Source organism: Moschus berezovskii, chromosome 4 (assembly GCF_049115385.1).
Source record: "Moschus berezovskii isolate FMDL1 chromosome 4, NW_MosBer_1.0, whole genome shotgun sequence".
Taxonomy (NCBI): Eukaryota; Metazoa; Chordata; class Mammalia; order Artiodactyla; family Moschidae; genus Moschus; species Moschus berezovskii.
This window is the reverse complement of record NC_142463.1, coordinates 99,212,753-99,229,277: the sequence shown is the minus strand read 5'-3', so window position 1 is coordinate 99,229,277 and position 16,525 is coordinate 99,212,753. Positions and strand designations below refer to the sequence as shown.

The 16,525-nt window shown below is 44.4% G+C and overlaps 1 protein-coding gene across 2 annotated transcripts; it reads right to left on the bottom strand.

Moving 5' to 3' along the window:
* Positions 1-3,354: 3,354 nt before the first annotated feature.
* Positions 3,355-16,233, bottom strand: HAO2 (hydroxyacid oxidase 2). 2 transcript variants are annotated; one of them, XM_055403731.2, is made up of 7 exons: positions 16,094-16,233; positions 13,980-14,131; positions 11,857-12,140; positions 10,204-10,413; positions 8,713-8,871; positions 8,061-8,130; positions 3,355-3,410 (listed from the first exon to the last, which is right to left on the bottom strand). In XM_055403731.2, the coding sequence occupies exons 1-7, from the start codon at positions 16,222-16,224 to the stop codon at positions 3,355-3,357; spliced, it is 1,062 nt and encodes a 353-aa protein (XP_055259706.2). In that variant the 5' UTR covers positions 16,225-16,233. The 2 variants fall into 2 exon arrangements, with proteins under 2 accessions (XP_055259706.2, XP_088691020.1); XM_088834894.1 differs by lacking the exon at positions 10,204-10,413 and having other exon boundaries at positions 16,094-16,224.
* Between the last annotated feature and the right edge of the window lie 292 nt (positions 16,234-16,525).

Here is a 16,525-nt window from a genome sequence, read left to right as displayed (position 1 = left end):
TTTACTGAAAGCCTTGGAGAAGGCACTGGCACCCCACTCCAGTATTCTTGCCTGGGAAACCCCATAGATGGAGGAGCCTGGTAGACGGCAGTCCATGGGGTTGCACAGAGTCAGACATGACTGAGTGACTTCACTTTCACTTTCACTTTTCACTTTCATACATTGGAGAAGGAATTGGCAGCCCACTCCAGTGTTCTTGCCTGGAGAATCCCAGGGATGGGGGAGCCTGGTGGGTTCCCATCTATGGGGTCAGACAGAGTTGGACACGACTGAAGCGACTTAGCAGCAGCAGCAGCACTGAAAGCCTTCCATGGAGCTGGGCCTGGTTCATGCTCTGGGAATGAAGAGGTGACCACAGCTGACAAAGGGTGCTGAGCTGGTGCAGATGAGCAATAAACAAAGGACAAGTTAATTGCCAATTGTACCAAGTGCTGGGAGGGGAAAACACAGGGTGCTGTGGTGAGTAAAGGAGAGACTGTTCTAGATGGTCAGGGAACTCTCATCTGGTTGGGGCGGTGACATTTAAGTGTAGTTAGTCACTCAGTCTTGTCTGACTCTTTACGACCCCATGGACTATAGCCTGCCAGGCTCCTCTGTCCATGGGATTCTCCAGGCAAGAATACTGGAGTGGGTTGCCATTCCCTTCTTCAGGGGATCTTCCCAACCCAAGGATAGAACTCAGGTCTTCTGCATTGAAGGCAGATTCTTTACCATCTGAGCTAAGCTGAGATCTAACTATAGGGAAAGAGCCAGTCATGGGAAGAGGATGGGGAAGGACATTTTATGTAGAGGGAATAATAAGGATGAAAGTCCAGAGGCAAGGGTTTTACTTATTTAAGAAACAGAGATGCAGATGTAGAGAACGGACTTGTGGACACAGAGGGGGAAGGATAAGGTGGGAGGAACTGAGAGAGTAGCATTAAAATATATGCATTACCATGTGTAAAATAGATAGCTAGTGTGAAGCTGCTATATAGCACAGGGAGCTCAGCCTTGTGCTCAGTGATGACCTAGATGGGTGGGATGCGGTGGGAGTGGGTGGGAGGGAGGTTCAAGAGGGAGGGGACATGAGTATATTTATAGCTGATTCACTTTGTTGTACAGCAGAAACCAACCATTGTAAAGTGATTATCCTCCATTTAGAAATAAAAATAAATAAATAAATAAAAAGGAATAGAAAGGACAAATTTTGGCTAAGGCATAATGAGGGAAGGGGAGAGGGAAGGTTGAGGGAAGAATCAGGAAGAACCAGATCACACAATCTCCTGGAGAGCTGATGCTCAGTGTAGAATTGATACTGAATGGAATAGGAAGCCATAGGAAAGCCTTAAACAGATGAGGTATAGGATTTGCCTATCAGAGATCATGGCACCTGGTCGCATCATTTCATGGCAAATAGATGGGGAAACAATGGAAACAGTGACACACTTTATTTTCTTGGGCTCCAAAATCACTGCGGATGGTGACTGCAGCCATGAAATTAAAAGACACTTGTTCCTTGAAAGAAAAGCTATGACAAACCTAAACAGCGTATTAAAAAACAGAGACATTACTTTGCCAACAAAGGTCTGTCTAGTCAAAGCTATGGTTTTTCCATTAGCCATGTATGGATGTGAGAGTTGGACCATAAAGAAAGCTGAGTGCCAAAGAATTGATGCTTTCGAACTATGTTGTTGGAGAAGACTCTTGAGTGTCCCTTGGACTGCAAGGAGATCAAACCAGTCAATCCTAAAGGAAATCAGTCCTGAATAATCATTGGAGGGACTGATGCTGAGGTTGCAGCTCCAATACTTTGGCCACCTGATAGGAAGAGCCCACTCATTGGAAAGGACCCTGATGCTGGGAAAGATTGAAGGCATGAAAAGGGGACAACAGAGAATGAGATGGTTGGATGGCATCACCAACTCGATGGACATGAGTTTGAGCAAGCTCTGGGAGTTGGTGATGGACAAGGAAGGCTGGCATGCTGCAGTCCATGAGGTTGCAAAGAGTTGGACATGACTGAGCGACTAAATTAAGCACTAAACTAGTAGGATTTGCTTATACTTTAAAAAGTCAATGATGTATAGAAAACAGACTATAACAAGGACCAAGATAGAACATGAATACCAGTTATGAAATTATCAATATTTATTTAGGATATCGGGAATTTATCCTTAACTTCCTTAATGTCTTCAAGTGTCAGATCTTATTCAGCCAAGTGTCCCTGCTCTAGAAGTCTATTCTTGCTGACTGCTAGTCTGGGGAGTTTTTACTCTGATAGGGCATTTATTCATTTTCCCCTCTCTTTCACCCTTTTCAGTCCATCCACCCATCTATCCATCCTACAAATGTTTATTGAGATGCTGCTATATGCCAAACCCAGTACAAAGCATATAGTTTCTTGCTCAAAGACATGTAAAGTCTATTTATGGAGAGAGACCAATAAACATAACACATTATAATAAGGATTGTAGTAGTATAATGTGCCAAGCACAATAGGAAACCTTTAGTAAGTAGCCAGGAAAGAATAGGTGATATTTGAATAAGATCTTAATCATAAAAGTTACTAGCTCTTTCTTTTTTAAAAGGAATTTTTCAAGTTTTATTTATGTATTTTAATTTTTGGTGACATCCTGCAGCATGTGGAAACTTAATTCCCCCACCATAGCTTGAACCCACACCCACTACATTAGAAGGTGAAGTCTTAACCTCTGAACCACCAGGGGAATCCAAAAGCTACTCTTTCTTAAACTTAGGGGCTAAGCATTGTGCTCTGAACTTTCTGTATGCTATCTCTCTTAATCTTTCTCCCAACCTAATAGGTTAGGTATTATAAGCCTCATTTTATACACAAAGACATGGAAGAACAGAGATCAAAAAACATTCCCAAGTCTCACAGCTTGTCAGTAACAGTCCTGGCAATCCTATGTCTGTGTGACTCCAAAGCTTATGTTTTTAACTATATTATTTCTCTGCTGTCTACAGATAGGAGTATGATTTTTGTTGGGGAATATTTTATATGTATATTTCTTCTGTTCTTGGGTACAGATTTCCATAGTTATTTCATAGAAACATAGTATATTCAAATAGTTTTAATCACTTGCTATTTCAGCCATTGCTGATCTGCTCTTTTAAGATCTCTGCTTTCAGAGAAGGATTTCAGGCAAGAGAGCAACGTATACAAGGCAGTGAGGCAAAGAAGAGCTTTGGCGTATTTGGGGAAGATGAGGGATTTGGGGTGGAGTGGTTGAGGATGAAGGGATAAGCTACTGGCCAGGATGGGACTGAGGCAAGAGGGCATTATACACCCTAATGTGATTTGGTCTTCCTTCTGTGGGCAAACTCTGCAGTCAGGCCATTGGCTCTCTTTCTTTACAACCTGGAGAACTGGATCAGGTCCTGATTGATCTCAGCGACCGATCGGCAACCTAAAAAAAAAAAATGTAGTTTAAAAGCCCATTTCTCTGAAACCCCAGTCACCATCCTACTGTGGGGATAGAAACAAGCCTTGACCCTTGTCCTCACCCTAATGAAATGTTATATATACAGAACATATCACGTAATTCTGATTATATTGGGAATTGTTTTGTGAGCCTCTGCTCACAAACAGCCATGGCAAAATGGCATGGTAAAAACATAAAAGCAGTATTTCAGCCTTTTGAAAAGTCAGTTTGTGTGCAGTGAATACACCTGACTTTTATTGCCATCCAGATAAACCTTGGGGCTTTCCTGGTAGCCCAGGTGTAAAGAATCTGCCTGCAACGCAGGGAATGTCGGTTTGATCCCTGGGTCAGGAAGATCCCCTGGAGGAGGAAATGGCAACCATTCCAGTATTCTTGCCTGCAGAATCCCATGGTCAGAGGAGCCTGGAGGGCTATAATCCATGGGTGACAAAAGAGTCAGACATGACTGAAGCAATTGAGTACACTCGGGATAAGCCTTCAGGACACAGGAAATATCAGTCAGGGAGGATGAGGACTCAAGGGAAGCAGACAAGGTGGGGTGAACGTTTCATAAAGCTGTCTTCTAAAAAAAATTTTTTTTAAAGCAGAATATCTTTCTTTAGTGGAGGCTCTTAATTAAAATCCAAAACTGGGACTGTCATAGAGATGAGACACAGGAATTGAAGAGAGTGACTCCAGATAAGATGGCAAAAGAGAAGGGAGAAAGAAATAATGTCAGTTGGAGAATTGTGGACTCAAGAAAATTCACCGGTGATAAGAAGTTTAAAATAATTGAGTCAGACGACATGTAACGTTTCACAAGTTCTTCCCCATCTGTGATGTGTGTATGGTTATCTCCAAAAACCTAACTGGAAAACTGTATTATTCACAGAGGTATATTAACGAGAGGCTCTTTTTCCAAAAATGGAAGCAGAGGAAAGAGTTGAGTTTCATGACTGTGTTGATGATTTATGTTTGTTTATTCACTAAGTCATATCTGAATCTTGAGACCCTATGGACTGTAGCCCGCCAGGCTTCTCTGTCCCATGGGATTATCCCAGGCAAGAATACTGGAGTGGGTTGCCATTTTCCTTCTCCAGGGGGTCTTTCCAACCCAGGGATCAAACTCGCGTCTCCTGAATTGGCAGGCAGATTCTTTACTACTGAACCACCAGGGAAGCCCCTGGTGTTGATGATAGGTGACAGGAATGGCAGGTGAGGGATGCATAAATAACTCATAAAATGAACTAAGTCAGCAGAATCAGGAATTTGGAGCCAGAGGTGCTCTCATCAGAAGTGACAATGATTTTGACAGCTCTGGGTTTCCACGGGGCAGACAGAATAGTGCAGCTTTGGAGAGGGTAGACTTCCTCAAGGAGCACAGAGATGCCAGAATAGAAACTGCTGATACATTGTAGTAGAAATAAATATTTAAGCTATGTAAAAAATGTCTCAGTAGTTGCATCAAAGTGTGTGATACCATTTTGAGACACATTGGGGCATCTGTTCCCATTTAAGCCCTGGTGCTATTTGTGTGCTTGTTCTACTTATCAGTATAAACTCATCAGATGCAGTCTTGGCCCACATGGTGCCAGGGACACTGCCTTGTTCTTGGTAGAGGTTCACCACAGGTTTAAGGATGAATTCATAATTACAATGTATTCCTGTTTTTTTCATTACTGTAACTTAGGAGGATATTCACACTAAAACACTTTGGCTAAATTAAAACAAAGTGGGTAATTTCAAGCAATAAAACTCAAGAAGATTCAGCCCCTGTTGAATCTTCTGTTTCAGCCCCTGTCCCTTACAAGAGAGGAGACCTAAGTGAGGTCTGTGCACACATGATTTATGTGTGCACAGTTCTGTTTTCCAAGACAAATTGGGATTGCAACATTCCTATTTATACAGTTTTGGCATATGGTCTCACAGTTAGGAAAAGCTGATTTCTAACCTTATTTTGATTTCACAATCGTGCAAATAGGGTTCTCTTCTCAGGGCTGTGATGTCACAAAGTCACAGAGGAAAAATGTCACACATCTCCAGGAGAATTAGTATAGAGAAGTCATATTGACCGATCACCTCCTGGGTGTTGGTTTTGTGTCAAGCATCTTACATGCGTTGTGAAGGGAAGGGCTAATCTTGAACTGTAAGGAGATCCAACCAGTCCATCCTAAAGGAGGTCAGTCTTGGGTGTTCATTGGAAGGACTGATGTTGAAGCTGAAACTCCAATGCTTTGGCCACCTAATGCGAAGAGCTGACTCATTTGAAAAGATCCTGATGCTGGGAAAGATTGAGGGCAGAAGGAGAAGGGGATGACAGAGGATAAGATGGTTGGATGGCATCACCGACTCAATGGACATGGGTTTGGGTGGACTCTGGGAGTCGGTGATGGACAGGGAGGCCTGGCGTGCTGCGGTTCATGGGGTCGCAAAGAGTCGGACACGACTTAGCGACTGAACTGAACTGAACTGAATGTGAAACTCTGTGGGGTTTCACATTATGATTTTCTATTTGAGTGAGTTCCACCAAAAACACAGCCCTCACCTGAGACCCCCTTCTCCCCAGGGATCAGCTTGGGGAGTCTTTCCTGCGGGACTGATACCCACAGAGAATGCTGAGGGATACCCTTCAGCCTAGGTTTTCTCGTCTTTCCCTTCTTCCCCAAACCCTCCTGCCCATCCCACATTTGGTTGTTGATTAGTCATTTTTCTCTGCATTTAAACAAAACATTATCATTGGAGAACAATTAGAAGGAAAGGAATATAAAAAGTTAGGCATAAAAGTATTCATTATCCTGTTTTTTCTTTCTTTTTTTCCTGACCCAACTTAAAAAGAGTTCTCTCTACCCTCTATTTCAAAAAAGATTTTCCAGCCTCTATTTCCATCCCAAGGTTGTTAAGTATAAACTTTTGGTGGAATATAAAAGCTTTGTTATTGTGAATTTCCCCGCCAGGCTTCTGTTTTAAAAGTTCAGACATAATTTCAGGAGAAAAGACAGGGGAAAGACAGGAGAAAATATTTGGGGGAGCAAGAGAAGTCACCTCAATCTCTTGGAACCTGCAGAAACTCACAGATCTTCCCATCTCTCTCTCTCTCCCAAAGGCAAAAGACATCAACACCACATCTGTTCACACTTGTGCCCTCCTCGCCCTCATGGGGTAGACTTGGCAACCTTGGGTTATTTATTGACTTATCTTCATAGGCATTGGCCCCAAATGGACAGTCCTGGTCCTTGATGCCTTAACCCACTCCTCCAGTTTTTTTTTCCTTTTAATCTACTCAGTTGAAAGGGACTGGCATTAATGCTAGCCTAAGTTTTTAGCTTAAACTACTTAAGCCCAAAAGGCTTTCACAGCCCCAGTGAACACTATGTAGCTTGGATGCTGAGTACAAGATACTTGTCTAAATAGCTGATGAAAACCAGACTAGAAAAGACCTGGACACCTTGCCTTGTGCCTGGCAGATAGCAGACACTTGGTAGCATCATCTGTGGAAATAAGTCAATGGCACAAAAATGGTCTTGGCTCCGCTTCAGAGCTCTTGATTCATTATTTTGTTACTTCTGGAGGAAGTTTCTGCTATTACCAAGCTTTAGAATTGAGGCATGAATGGGGGTCTTATTTGGGTTTATCTTGTCTGCCTCTCGCATTACAATCTATTACCATCTACAGCAGACAAAGACAATTGGAGACAGAGCTACCTATGACTGGCGTTTGGGCAGGACAATTTTGTATGAGACAGCTCCAAGCATTTTAGGACATTTAGCATCCTTGATCCCTGAGTACTGAACACCTCCAACACCAACCCTGCATCACTGTGCCAATGAGAAAAAAAGATAAGCCACCCCCCACCCCCAAACCAAATGATTCTGAAGAGGGAAGTTACCATCATTAGCTGAGAATCACTATTTCACAGCGTCACTGGATTCCAGTGATCACATGGATTTGCTGAACACATGTAAGTTTCTATGAGCACTGCTTTACAGTTATCTCATTTTTGCCTGATACCTGCCTGTGTGTAACTTTGAGATACTCAAGTTTGTCTTGCTACCTGTGGTTACGTAGGGTGATGTTTCTCCTTCTCTCTGTTCTATCATCCTACTTGCTTCCACCTCCCCAGCTCCTCCATGCTTTCCCTGTGACATAATTTCTTCACAATCCGTGAATCCCCCAGAGCTACATCTGACAAGTTTAACGGGATCTGAGCAGGCCAGAGTGAAATGGGACCCTCTTTACCACAATCTGAAATTGCGCTTGCTTTTGTAGCACTTGTATCACATTCTGAGTTTGGGCTTGACTGGCTCAGATGGTAGAGAATCCGCCTGTAATTCAGGAGACCCAGGTTCAATCCCTGGGTCAGGAAGAGCCCCTGGAGAAGGAAATGGCTGCCCACTCCAATGTTCTTGCCTGGGAAGTCCCACAGACAGAGGAACTGGCGGGCTTACAGTCCACGGGGTCACCAAGAGCCAGACATGACTGAGCGACTGACACTTTCACTCCACTTTTGTCCCGGGCATTTCCTCTGTGCCCTCTCTGGCTTTTGGGGGAGGCAAGTGAGAAGGAAGGGCCCGAGGTTCTGTTCTTTAGACGGCCTGCTTTCAGTTCTGAGTTAGGAAAAGAATGGTAAAAACTTACCTGTCAGGGTCATGGAAGTATGGAATTCACTTTTTAAAATATCCAAAACTTCCTTAACGCCATGTTCACCCTGCTCACAAGACAGAGAAAAGAGGAGACACAAAGAGGCATGAGGAACATCCTGACCACAGGCTGAGTTTCAGTACTAAGTGAGGGCACTTCCCTGGTGGTCCAGTGGTGAAGACTCCGCGCTGTCAATGCAGGGGGCCTGGGTTTCATCCTTGGTCAGGAAACTAGATCCCATGCACCTTGACTAAGAGTTCCTGTGCCTCCACTAAAGAACCCGTATGCTTCCACAAAACTGAAGATCCTGCGTGACGCAACTAAGACCTGGCCCAGCAAAGTAAATAAACTTTAAAAAATATTTCTAGGCGAGCTCAGAGCTGTGGTGGGGAGGATGGGGGCTAGCTGTGAAATTTGAACTATGCTGGGAATAAAGGAAAGCAAAGAGGAAAACTGGGGGGCTGAGAGCTCCTGACAGTTTACAACATGCTGTGAAAGAAGTGTGGAGGGGCAGGCGAGGCGTCACTGTCCTTCAGGATCTGTGGCACCTCCAAAAACTGGTTAAACTTGGGGGTTAAACCACAGAAGCACATGGAAACAAATGAGAAGTGGGGTGCCTTCCAGTTGGTTTTCATTTTACTACTCTCACCTTGCAGGCAAGACCCCACAGGATGGGTCTCCCCACAAAAACGCATTTAGCCCCGAGGGCTAGAGCCTTCAGCACATCGTTGCCAGTCCGGATCCCACCATCCAGGTACACTTCAACCTTCCCTTTCACAGTGGCCACCACTTCTGTCAGGGCATCGATCTGAAAACAAGAGACAAGTGTGGCTCGAGAGAGTTCCCTTTGGACTCTCAGGGCGTCACGGGATAGCACTGCCCCCTGGGTTTGGCTGGCTCCAGGAGGTCTAAGCTGGGGCAATGCCTCGTGGTTCTATGCTTGAGGCCGCAGGTGCTGTCAAAGCAGCGTAGCTACATTCCCAAGGCCCAGGGACTCGCTCCTGCCATTTCCCGCTCCGACAGAGTTCAGGTGTTTACAGCTTGGAAGAAACTTGGTATCTCTTAACATCCCCAAGGGGGCATTTTCCATCTGTAATGTTTGCTTTTGTGTGCTGAGTCACTCAGTCGTGTCTGACTCTTTACTGCCCCGTGACTGTAGCCCTCCAGGCTCCTCTGTCCATGGGATTTTCCAGGCAAGAATACTGGAGCAGGTTGCCATGCCCTCCTCCAAGGAATCTTCCCAACCCAGGGACTGAACCCAGGTTTCTTGTGTTTCCTGCATTGGCAGGGAGATTCTTTAGCACTAGTGCCACCTGTCCTTTTTATTTAATTTTATTTTTTACAAACATTCTATATTGGGGTATAGCCAGTTAGCAATGTGATAGTTTCAAGTAGAAAGCAAAAGGATTCAGTCATACATATACTTGTATCCACTCACCCCCAAACTCCCCTCTCATCCAGGCTGCACACAACATTTTAATGTTTTTCTTCTTAAAGGACATTTTGACTTTTGATTCTCTTCCACCTTCTCTGCTTCTAAGGTGGCACAATTAGAAATGTTCTCCATTGCTAAGGCCCTAAGTGTTTTTGGCAAAACAAATGTGGTCAACCGTGACCTTAGTGTCTGAACCACAGTCTGCTCCATGTACCTGGGCTGTAACTTATTCCTGACATTTGAGCAACTTGTTCCTGTCTCCCTTACCGGTTATCTCAGACAGGGGATAGAAAGGCAGCAGTGACATTGTAAGGGCGGGGTTGAAGCCTTAGACAAAATAAAACACCTCTGCCTCTCTCTACTGGATCTTATCTCCCACCTTTTCTCTTTCATTCCCAGCTGTGTGGTCAACAGCCCTGTGGACCTAAGGGGCCCCAGAATGAGCTATGTTCCTGGGTACCTTCAAGTCTGTAAGCAGGGGTGAAGGCAGAGTCTGAGTTTGTTAAAATAGCCTGGCACACACTAGACTATTATTAATGATTAAAAGTCCTTCTCCTATATATATATATATAACCAACACAGTCGGTTAGGAGAGGGGAACGAGCACCAGATATCACAGAGTGCCTTGCTGTGGACACACACATACAAACGCACGAACACACACAGCACTTACAAACACACTCATTCTGAAGCCATTCTACTCACAGAAGCAGGAACCTCATCAAGCTGCCTCCCACCATGGTTGGAAACGATGATGCCATGGACATTGTGCTTCACAGCTAACTCTGCGTCCTCTTTTGTCAAGATCCCCTTAAGGATGATGGGCAATCGAGTCATGCTTTGAAACCAGGAGAGATCTTCCCAGCAGATGGATGGGTCAATTGGGGACATTTGGAAATAAGGCATTGAATTTACCTGTGGGGAATAAGAGAACCTTAGCCTTGAATTCCTTTGAGACTCTCATTCCAAAGACGAGGCACATTTGAAAAGCCACCATTCGTAAGCAGGAAAAGAGGAACCGTAAGACCCAACACTACTTCTAACTCCTTTCCAAACAAAACTTTTGTTAAAGAATTTTTACTCCCATTGCTTATTTGTTGACCATTACTTGTGTCCCTGCTCTATAATTTTGCTAAGATCTGGGAACACAAAGACAAATGAGACACAGTCCTTACTTTCAAAAAAACCCCCCCAAAGCTCAGAGTTTATTAAGTGAGATAGATAAGCAAAAACATTTATAGGCCAATGTGATTGTTGTGACTGAGATATGTACAAGGTAACAATAACTAAGCAGTACTTCAATAATCTTAAGTCAGATATTGCGTGCCTGCTCAGTCATGTCTGACTCTTCGTGACCCTCTGAACTGTAGCCTGCCAGGCTCCTCTCTCCATGGAACTTTTCCAGGCAAGAATACTGGAGTGGGTTGTCATTCCCTTTTCCAGTGGCTCTTCCCCACCCAAGTATCAAACTCACATCTCCTGTGTCTCCTGCATTGGCAGGCAGATTCTTTACCACTGAGTCATTTGGGAAGCCCAAGTCAAATATTACCCAATATTTATCTTGGCTCACCATGTGAATCAAATATCTATAGGTCCCAAGGTGTCCCTGGAATCTGAGCTAAGATTCCAGAAACCCTCAAGGCCAATTTGTGGGTAAAGGGTAGAACTATTGAGTCACTTGGCTGGGTATCACAGCTGATCATTGGCTGAAAAGGCTGGTATCATTATTTCGAATGCAGTCAAGGGATTCCAACTTTACCACAGCTTTCTCTCTCTGGGACACTTCATCCCATTGGACTAAAGGATTTTAATGGAGGAAGTGCCTTTGTAGTCACCTTGTTCAAAAAACTACACTGTAGCTCTCTGGTGCCCCATGGATAAATTCCAGGTGTACAGAAATATTGCTGCCCAGTTTTCAAGGCAGTCCTGCTTCATAGGCTTTCACCTTGAAAAGGAGCATCTTCTTCAGATGGTCCATTTATCTATGTGTGATCGTTTTCTAAGTATGCCATAAAGTAGAAAATGTTGGAAGAAACTTTTACTCTCCTGTTTCATGGAAAAAAAAAAAAAACCTCCTTTCCCTAGCTTTCTTATTTCCTAACACCCAGCCCTGCCTAGAACACTTCTGGGGACAGGTTGGCCAGCTCCAGAGGTGAGAACAATTTGTCTTATATTCTGCTTGTCTCGAAGTTCTGAGCAGCAGGAACTCCAACTGCTTTTTGAACTGCTGCATCCCTAGTGCCTGGCACAGAACAGGCACAGAACAATGACTTCTTGAGGAAAGAAAGAAGAGAGGAAAGAGGGATGGAAATCTGCCTCCTGTTACACCTGCCCACCCGGCTCTGGTATCTTTCCTACCGTCTCAGGTGATCTGAGATCATTCAACAATAACTTCTTCGCCAAGTCCACTTGGTTTGTAATGTCATGTCGTCTGTTGCCAACTTTGGGTACATCCACAGTAATGACCAGAGCTTTGAAACCCAGGGATTCCACCTTTTGGATTATCTGTTTGTTTATCTGCCGGTTCGGGTGCACATACAGTTGGAACCACCTCAGGCCCCTGGGGGCAGCAGCAACGATATCTTCAAGGCTACAGCTGGTGTACGTGCTGGTGATGTAGCAGATACTGGCTGCTTGTGCAGCTGCAAAGCAAATGATACAGCTCAGGTTGGAGGGCAGCGACATTCTGAACTGGGGTGAAATGCCCTGTAAGTCTGTGTTCCTTCAGGCCAGCTTGCCTGTGAGTGAAGATAAAGCTTGACTTCATTCTTCTTCCCTATCGGGCAGGCATCAGAGGTGTTTGATCAAACTGCCTGGGGCCTCCACTGTATAACTTGTCTTATAAACTCCATATTCCATTAAAATATTTCAGGCTAGAGATGACATTGAGTCCCCAGAACCATTTCCCAAAACCATTTGAACATGTTGCAGCTTTCAGATAGGAAATGGACATCTTATGAACCCATTAATGAAGCAGAAAGGAACTAAAGAAGGCGAAGGTTGAGAACATAATTCCAAGATGACTGAGCTTTGCAGTGGAAAAAGCATGATATCTGGAGTTAGAAGAAAACTAGTTCTACCTCTTCTTAGCTGTGTGGCCTTGAGTCTCTTTTTCTTTATCTGTAAAGGGGGGACATGATAATATCACTCTCATAGGGTTTTTGCAAGATTAAATAGGATACCAGCTATGGAAGTATATTTTTTTAAAACTATGAAGTGAGGTACTGTACAAAAGCTAGTAATAATGTTGTTGATGATGGTGATGATGATGACAGTGACAATGATGTGCCAATTGCATCTTTCTCATTTCCCACTTTAATCATTTTCAGGGGATTCCCCAAGAGGTTAACGTCACTGCCGTTCTACAACTCACAGGTAGAGAATTTGACCTAATCACAATTAATATTTTCAGTTCCTAACATCAACAGGAGATATCGCTTTCTCCTGCCCAAAACAACCGGACACCCTCAACCATGAAGATTTAGTAAAGCAGTCATATTCATACAGGGTGTTCATATTTCAACTCAGCCAAGTTTGTTCCTAACCAGATGGATGTCACTTTAGCTCTAGAATCCTTGGATTCATCACTTCCTATAACACAAAGTCAAAGGAAAAGACCCCAGGGAAGCCTTGGGCAACTTGAGAAACAAAGATTTGGTTTCAGTTGAAGATAACAAATGAATCCCAGGAATATTCTTGCCCCTGCCTTTCCCTTCTCCTCTCTTCTTATTTTTTGGTGGTGGCAAATGACGGAAGAGCCTGAGAGGGGACTAGGAAGAAGACAAAACCCATTGAAAAACTTTGTCAAACAAGATGATCAAATCAAATGTCATTTTTCGGTCGTTAAGTTGTGTCCAGTTCTTTGCTACCCATGGACTGCAGCACACCAGGTGTCCCTATTCTTCATTATCACCCTGAGTTTGCTCAAATTCATGTCCACTGAGTCAGTGATGCCATCCAACCAACCACCTCTTCCTCTGTCATTCCCTTCTCCTCCTGCCCTCAACCTTTCCCAGAGGAGAAGAGAAATGGAACATTTGGACAAGAGCACCTACCAGGACCTTGTGTTAGGAGTAAGGTCTTTCTTACTTGTCCTGAATTCAGAGACTCGGCATTTAGCCCCTGCCCTGGCCCACGAGGGTTCAAAGAAAGGCCTCCCCTTTGTGGCCTTACACTAAGCAGGCCTTACCCCACAGGGCCAGTGCCCCTTTCTTGGCATGGCTTGGTGGGGTTTTCATACTCTCCTATTCATCTGTAGCTCCCTCCCACCCTAACCATTCTTTATAATGGAAAACTGGCAATCTTAGGTGAAATGTTAGGCAAATGTAGCTTTAACCATTCCTTTTCCTACCCTTGATTCCAACCAGGTTCATTGCCCTAAGCCCCTTCCGTAGAGAAGCTGGTTGCCCCTGCCCTGAAGGACACCTCTGCACACCTAAAGGGCCTTGGGAGGGGAGCCTCAAGGTGGGGGAAGCTCACACCTCTGGCTGTGCTCATTTCTCCATCAGGCCAGGCGAGGCGGTGGAAACCGGTGGGTGCGATACAAATGGGAACGCTGATCTCTGCTCCTTGGATGGTGGTCCGCATGTCCACCTTAGACACGTCTTTCAGGTACCGGGGACGGAGGCGGATTCTGTGCTGGACAACAAAGAGATGTTCTGTTGGTGGAATCATTCTCCAGCGTGAAGGTGCTGCTGGAGATTCCTGGCACAGGTCTAGGACCTCGCTGGGTCCCAAGACATCACTCATGGGGACAGTTGGCTGGTGAGGCAGTATAGACAAGCAGAAGGTTCCTTTCTTCTGGGAAGCCTCTCCCAACTCCCTACTGCACATTAACCTGGCCTTCCCTGAACTCCCACTGCACATACAGTCTTTCTGTTCCCTGCCTGCTCAATCAGAGGTCTGTGTCTTGGAGCCATGCCTCCGTGACCAGGCTCTTGGCATGTGGAGGCTTTGATACATCATAATAAGAACTAGAATGGATATAAATGAGCAGGGCATGGTTCTAGGCTCTTCTCTCTTAGGTTAAACACAAGTCTGTGTGTGTGTGGATTGTGTGTGTTGCTCAGTAATGTCCGACTCTGTGTGACCCTGTGGGTGTAGCATGCCAAACTCCTCTGGAAATCTTGCCAAGATTTCCCAGGCAATAATACTGGAGGGGTTGCCATTTCCTCCTCCAGCAATCATCATGACCCAGGAAACAAACCCAGGTCTTCTGCATTATAGGCAGATTCTTTACTATCTGAGACACTAGAGAAGCTCAGACACAAGTCTCTATAAGGCAAGAAAAGGTCATTGCAAGAGGACAAATCCCAGAGAATGATCACATTTTTTTTGTTGTTGTTAGAGGCTAATTCATTGAAGATCTGACTTAAACACTACTTTAGAAGAAGGTAGGGAAATTAACAAGTATTAACAAGTATTAATTATATTATTATATGTAAGTTCCAACAGAGACTTAGTTAGTTTCGGGGTCCAAAAGTGCTTGTTTTCCACAAAATACTATTATTCCTGTACATAAACTGAGAAAAATTTTTCTGGAAATGCTGATTGTGCAAACTTGGGTCAGAGAGCCTCAGTTACTTTATCTGTGAAATGGGAGTAATAATTCGACTTTCCTAATAGTCTTGTGAAGACACATGAGAGGAAACAATTAAAGTGATTAATATAGTGCTCAACAAGCATGAAAACACAGAAGATAGTGTTCACCTTGCATCCCATTTTCCAGTTTTTTCTGGCCTCAGTATCACAGAGGTCAGCAAACATTTTCTGTAAAGGGTTGGATGGTATATATTTTAGGCTTAGTGCCATGAGGTCTTTGCCACAATTACGTGGCTCTGCTGTTGTCACATCACAGCAACCACTGATAAGATGTCGATGACTGAACATGGCTGTGTCCTAATAAAATCTTATTCATGGACATTGAAATTGAAATTTCATAGAATTTTGACATATTGCAATTCCTCTTTTGATTTTTGTCAAAGATTTAAAAATGAAAAAAAGCCCAGCCTTAGCTTGTGGACCATCCAGAAACAGTGGGTCTGACTTGACCATCCAGAAATAGGCACTGGGCCTTACCTGACCTGACCTGTTTACTGACCCCTATTTTACCACTGTTATGCCAGCCCAGCTCTTCTCTTTTGAATCAATCTCCTGTTTTCCCCAAGATCCTTGGGTCTCCATATTTCCTCCACCGTTGAGCCCTCTCTCCTGTTATACCTCCAAGCCAGAAGTTCAGGCATTCAGGAGATGTTTGGTTTACCCAGCTGGCTTCTCCTCCCTGCCCAGGGGGCTGGAGACCATGAGACTGTTGTGCTATATTTTCAAGTGGCAGAGTCACCATGATCAGCAGAGAGTGATTCACTTGTGCTAGCTGTGCAGAGGCACTAAGATTAAAAGTCTCGCCAACCATCCTATCCCCAGTTACCCACTCACCTGTGGAGAAAAATCCCCAAATCCCCACCACCAACAAAAGCCCATTATGATGTTTTGAATACTCTGTTCTTTGGAGGCAGAAACCAGGACTGCTACCTTCCAAAGAGCTTTCAACCTGGGCACCTTAACTTAGCAATAGAAAGGATACAGAAGACCAGACTTTTTAAACGCTGCCATGTTGTCATCCCGTGTGCAGCAGTCATCAGCTCCTCCTTCGATAAAATCCCAAGTTGACTTAGATAGGTGCTCCCGTGCATGCACCTGAAAGTCTGTCAAACACACCAAGGGCATTTCTGGAAAACCAAAACCAACCAAACAAAACTCAGTGATAATTCTTCAGATATTTGAGGTGAGTGAAGGGGTAGGGGTGGGCTATAGCACAAAGCTGTTTGGATTCAACATGAACCCCTGTGTAATCGTCATCTCAAAGGAGGGGTTGCCAGAGATGCTGATTCCCAGACTGAGAGCAGGGAGTCATGTTGTCCTCCTCTGTTCTCCCAACTCCGGCTCCCACTCCTGGTTATTGGATCTCCCAACTATCCTTCAGGTCTGTCCCCTTGTTTCTAAGCCTGCTGCCTCAGATCTTATTGAG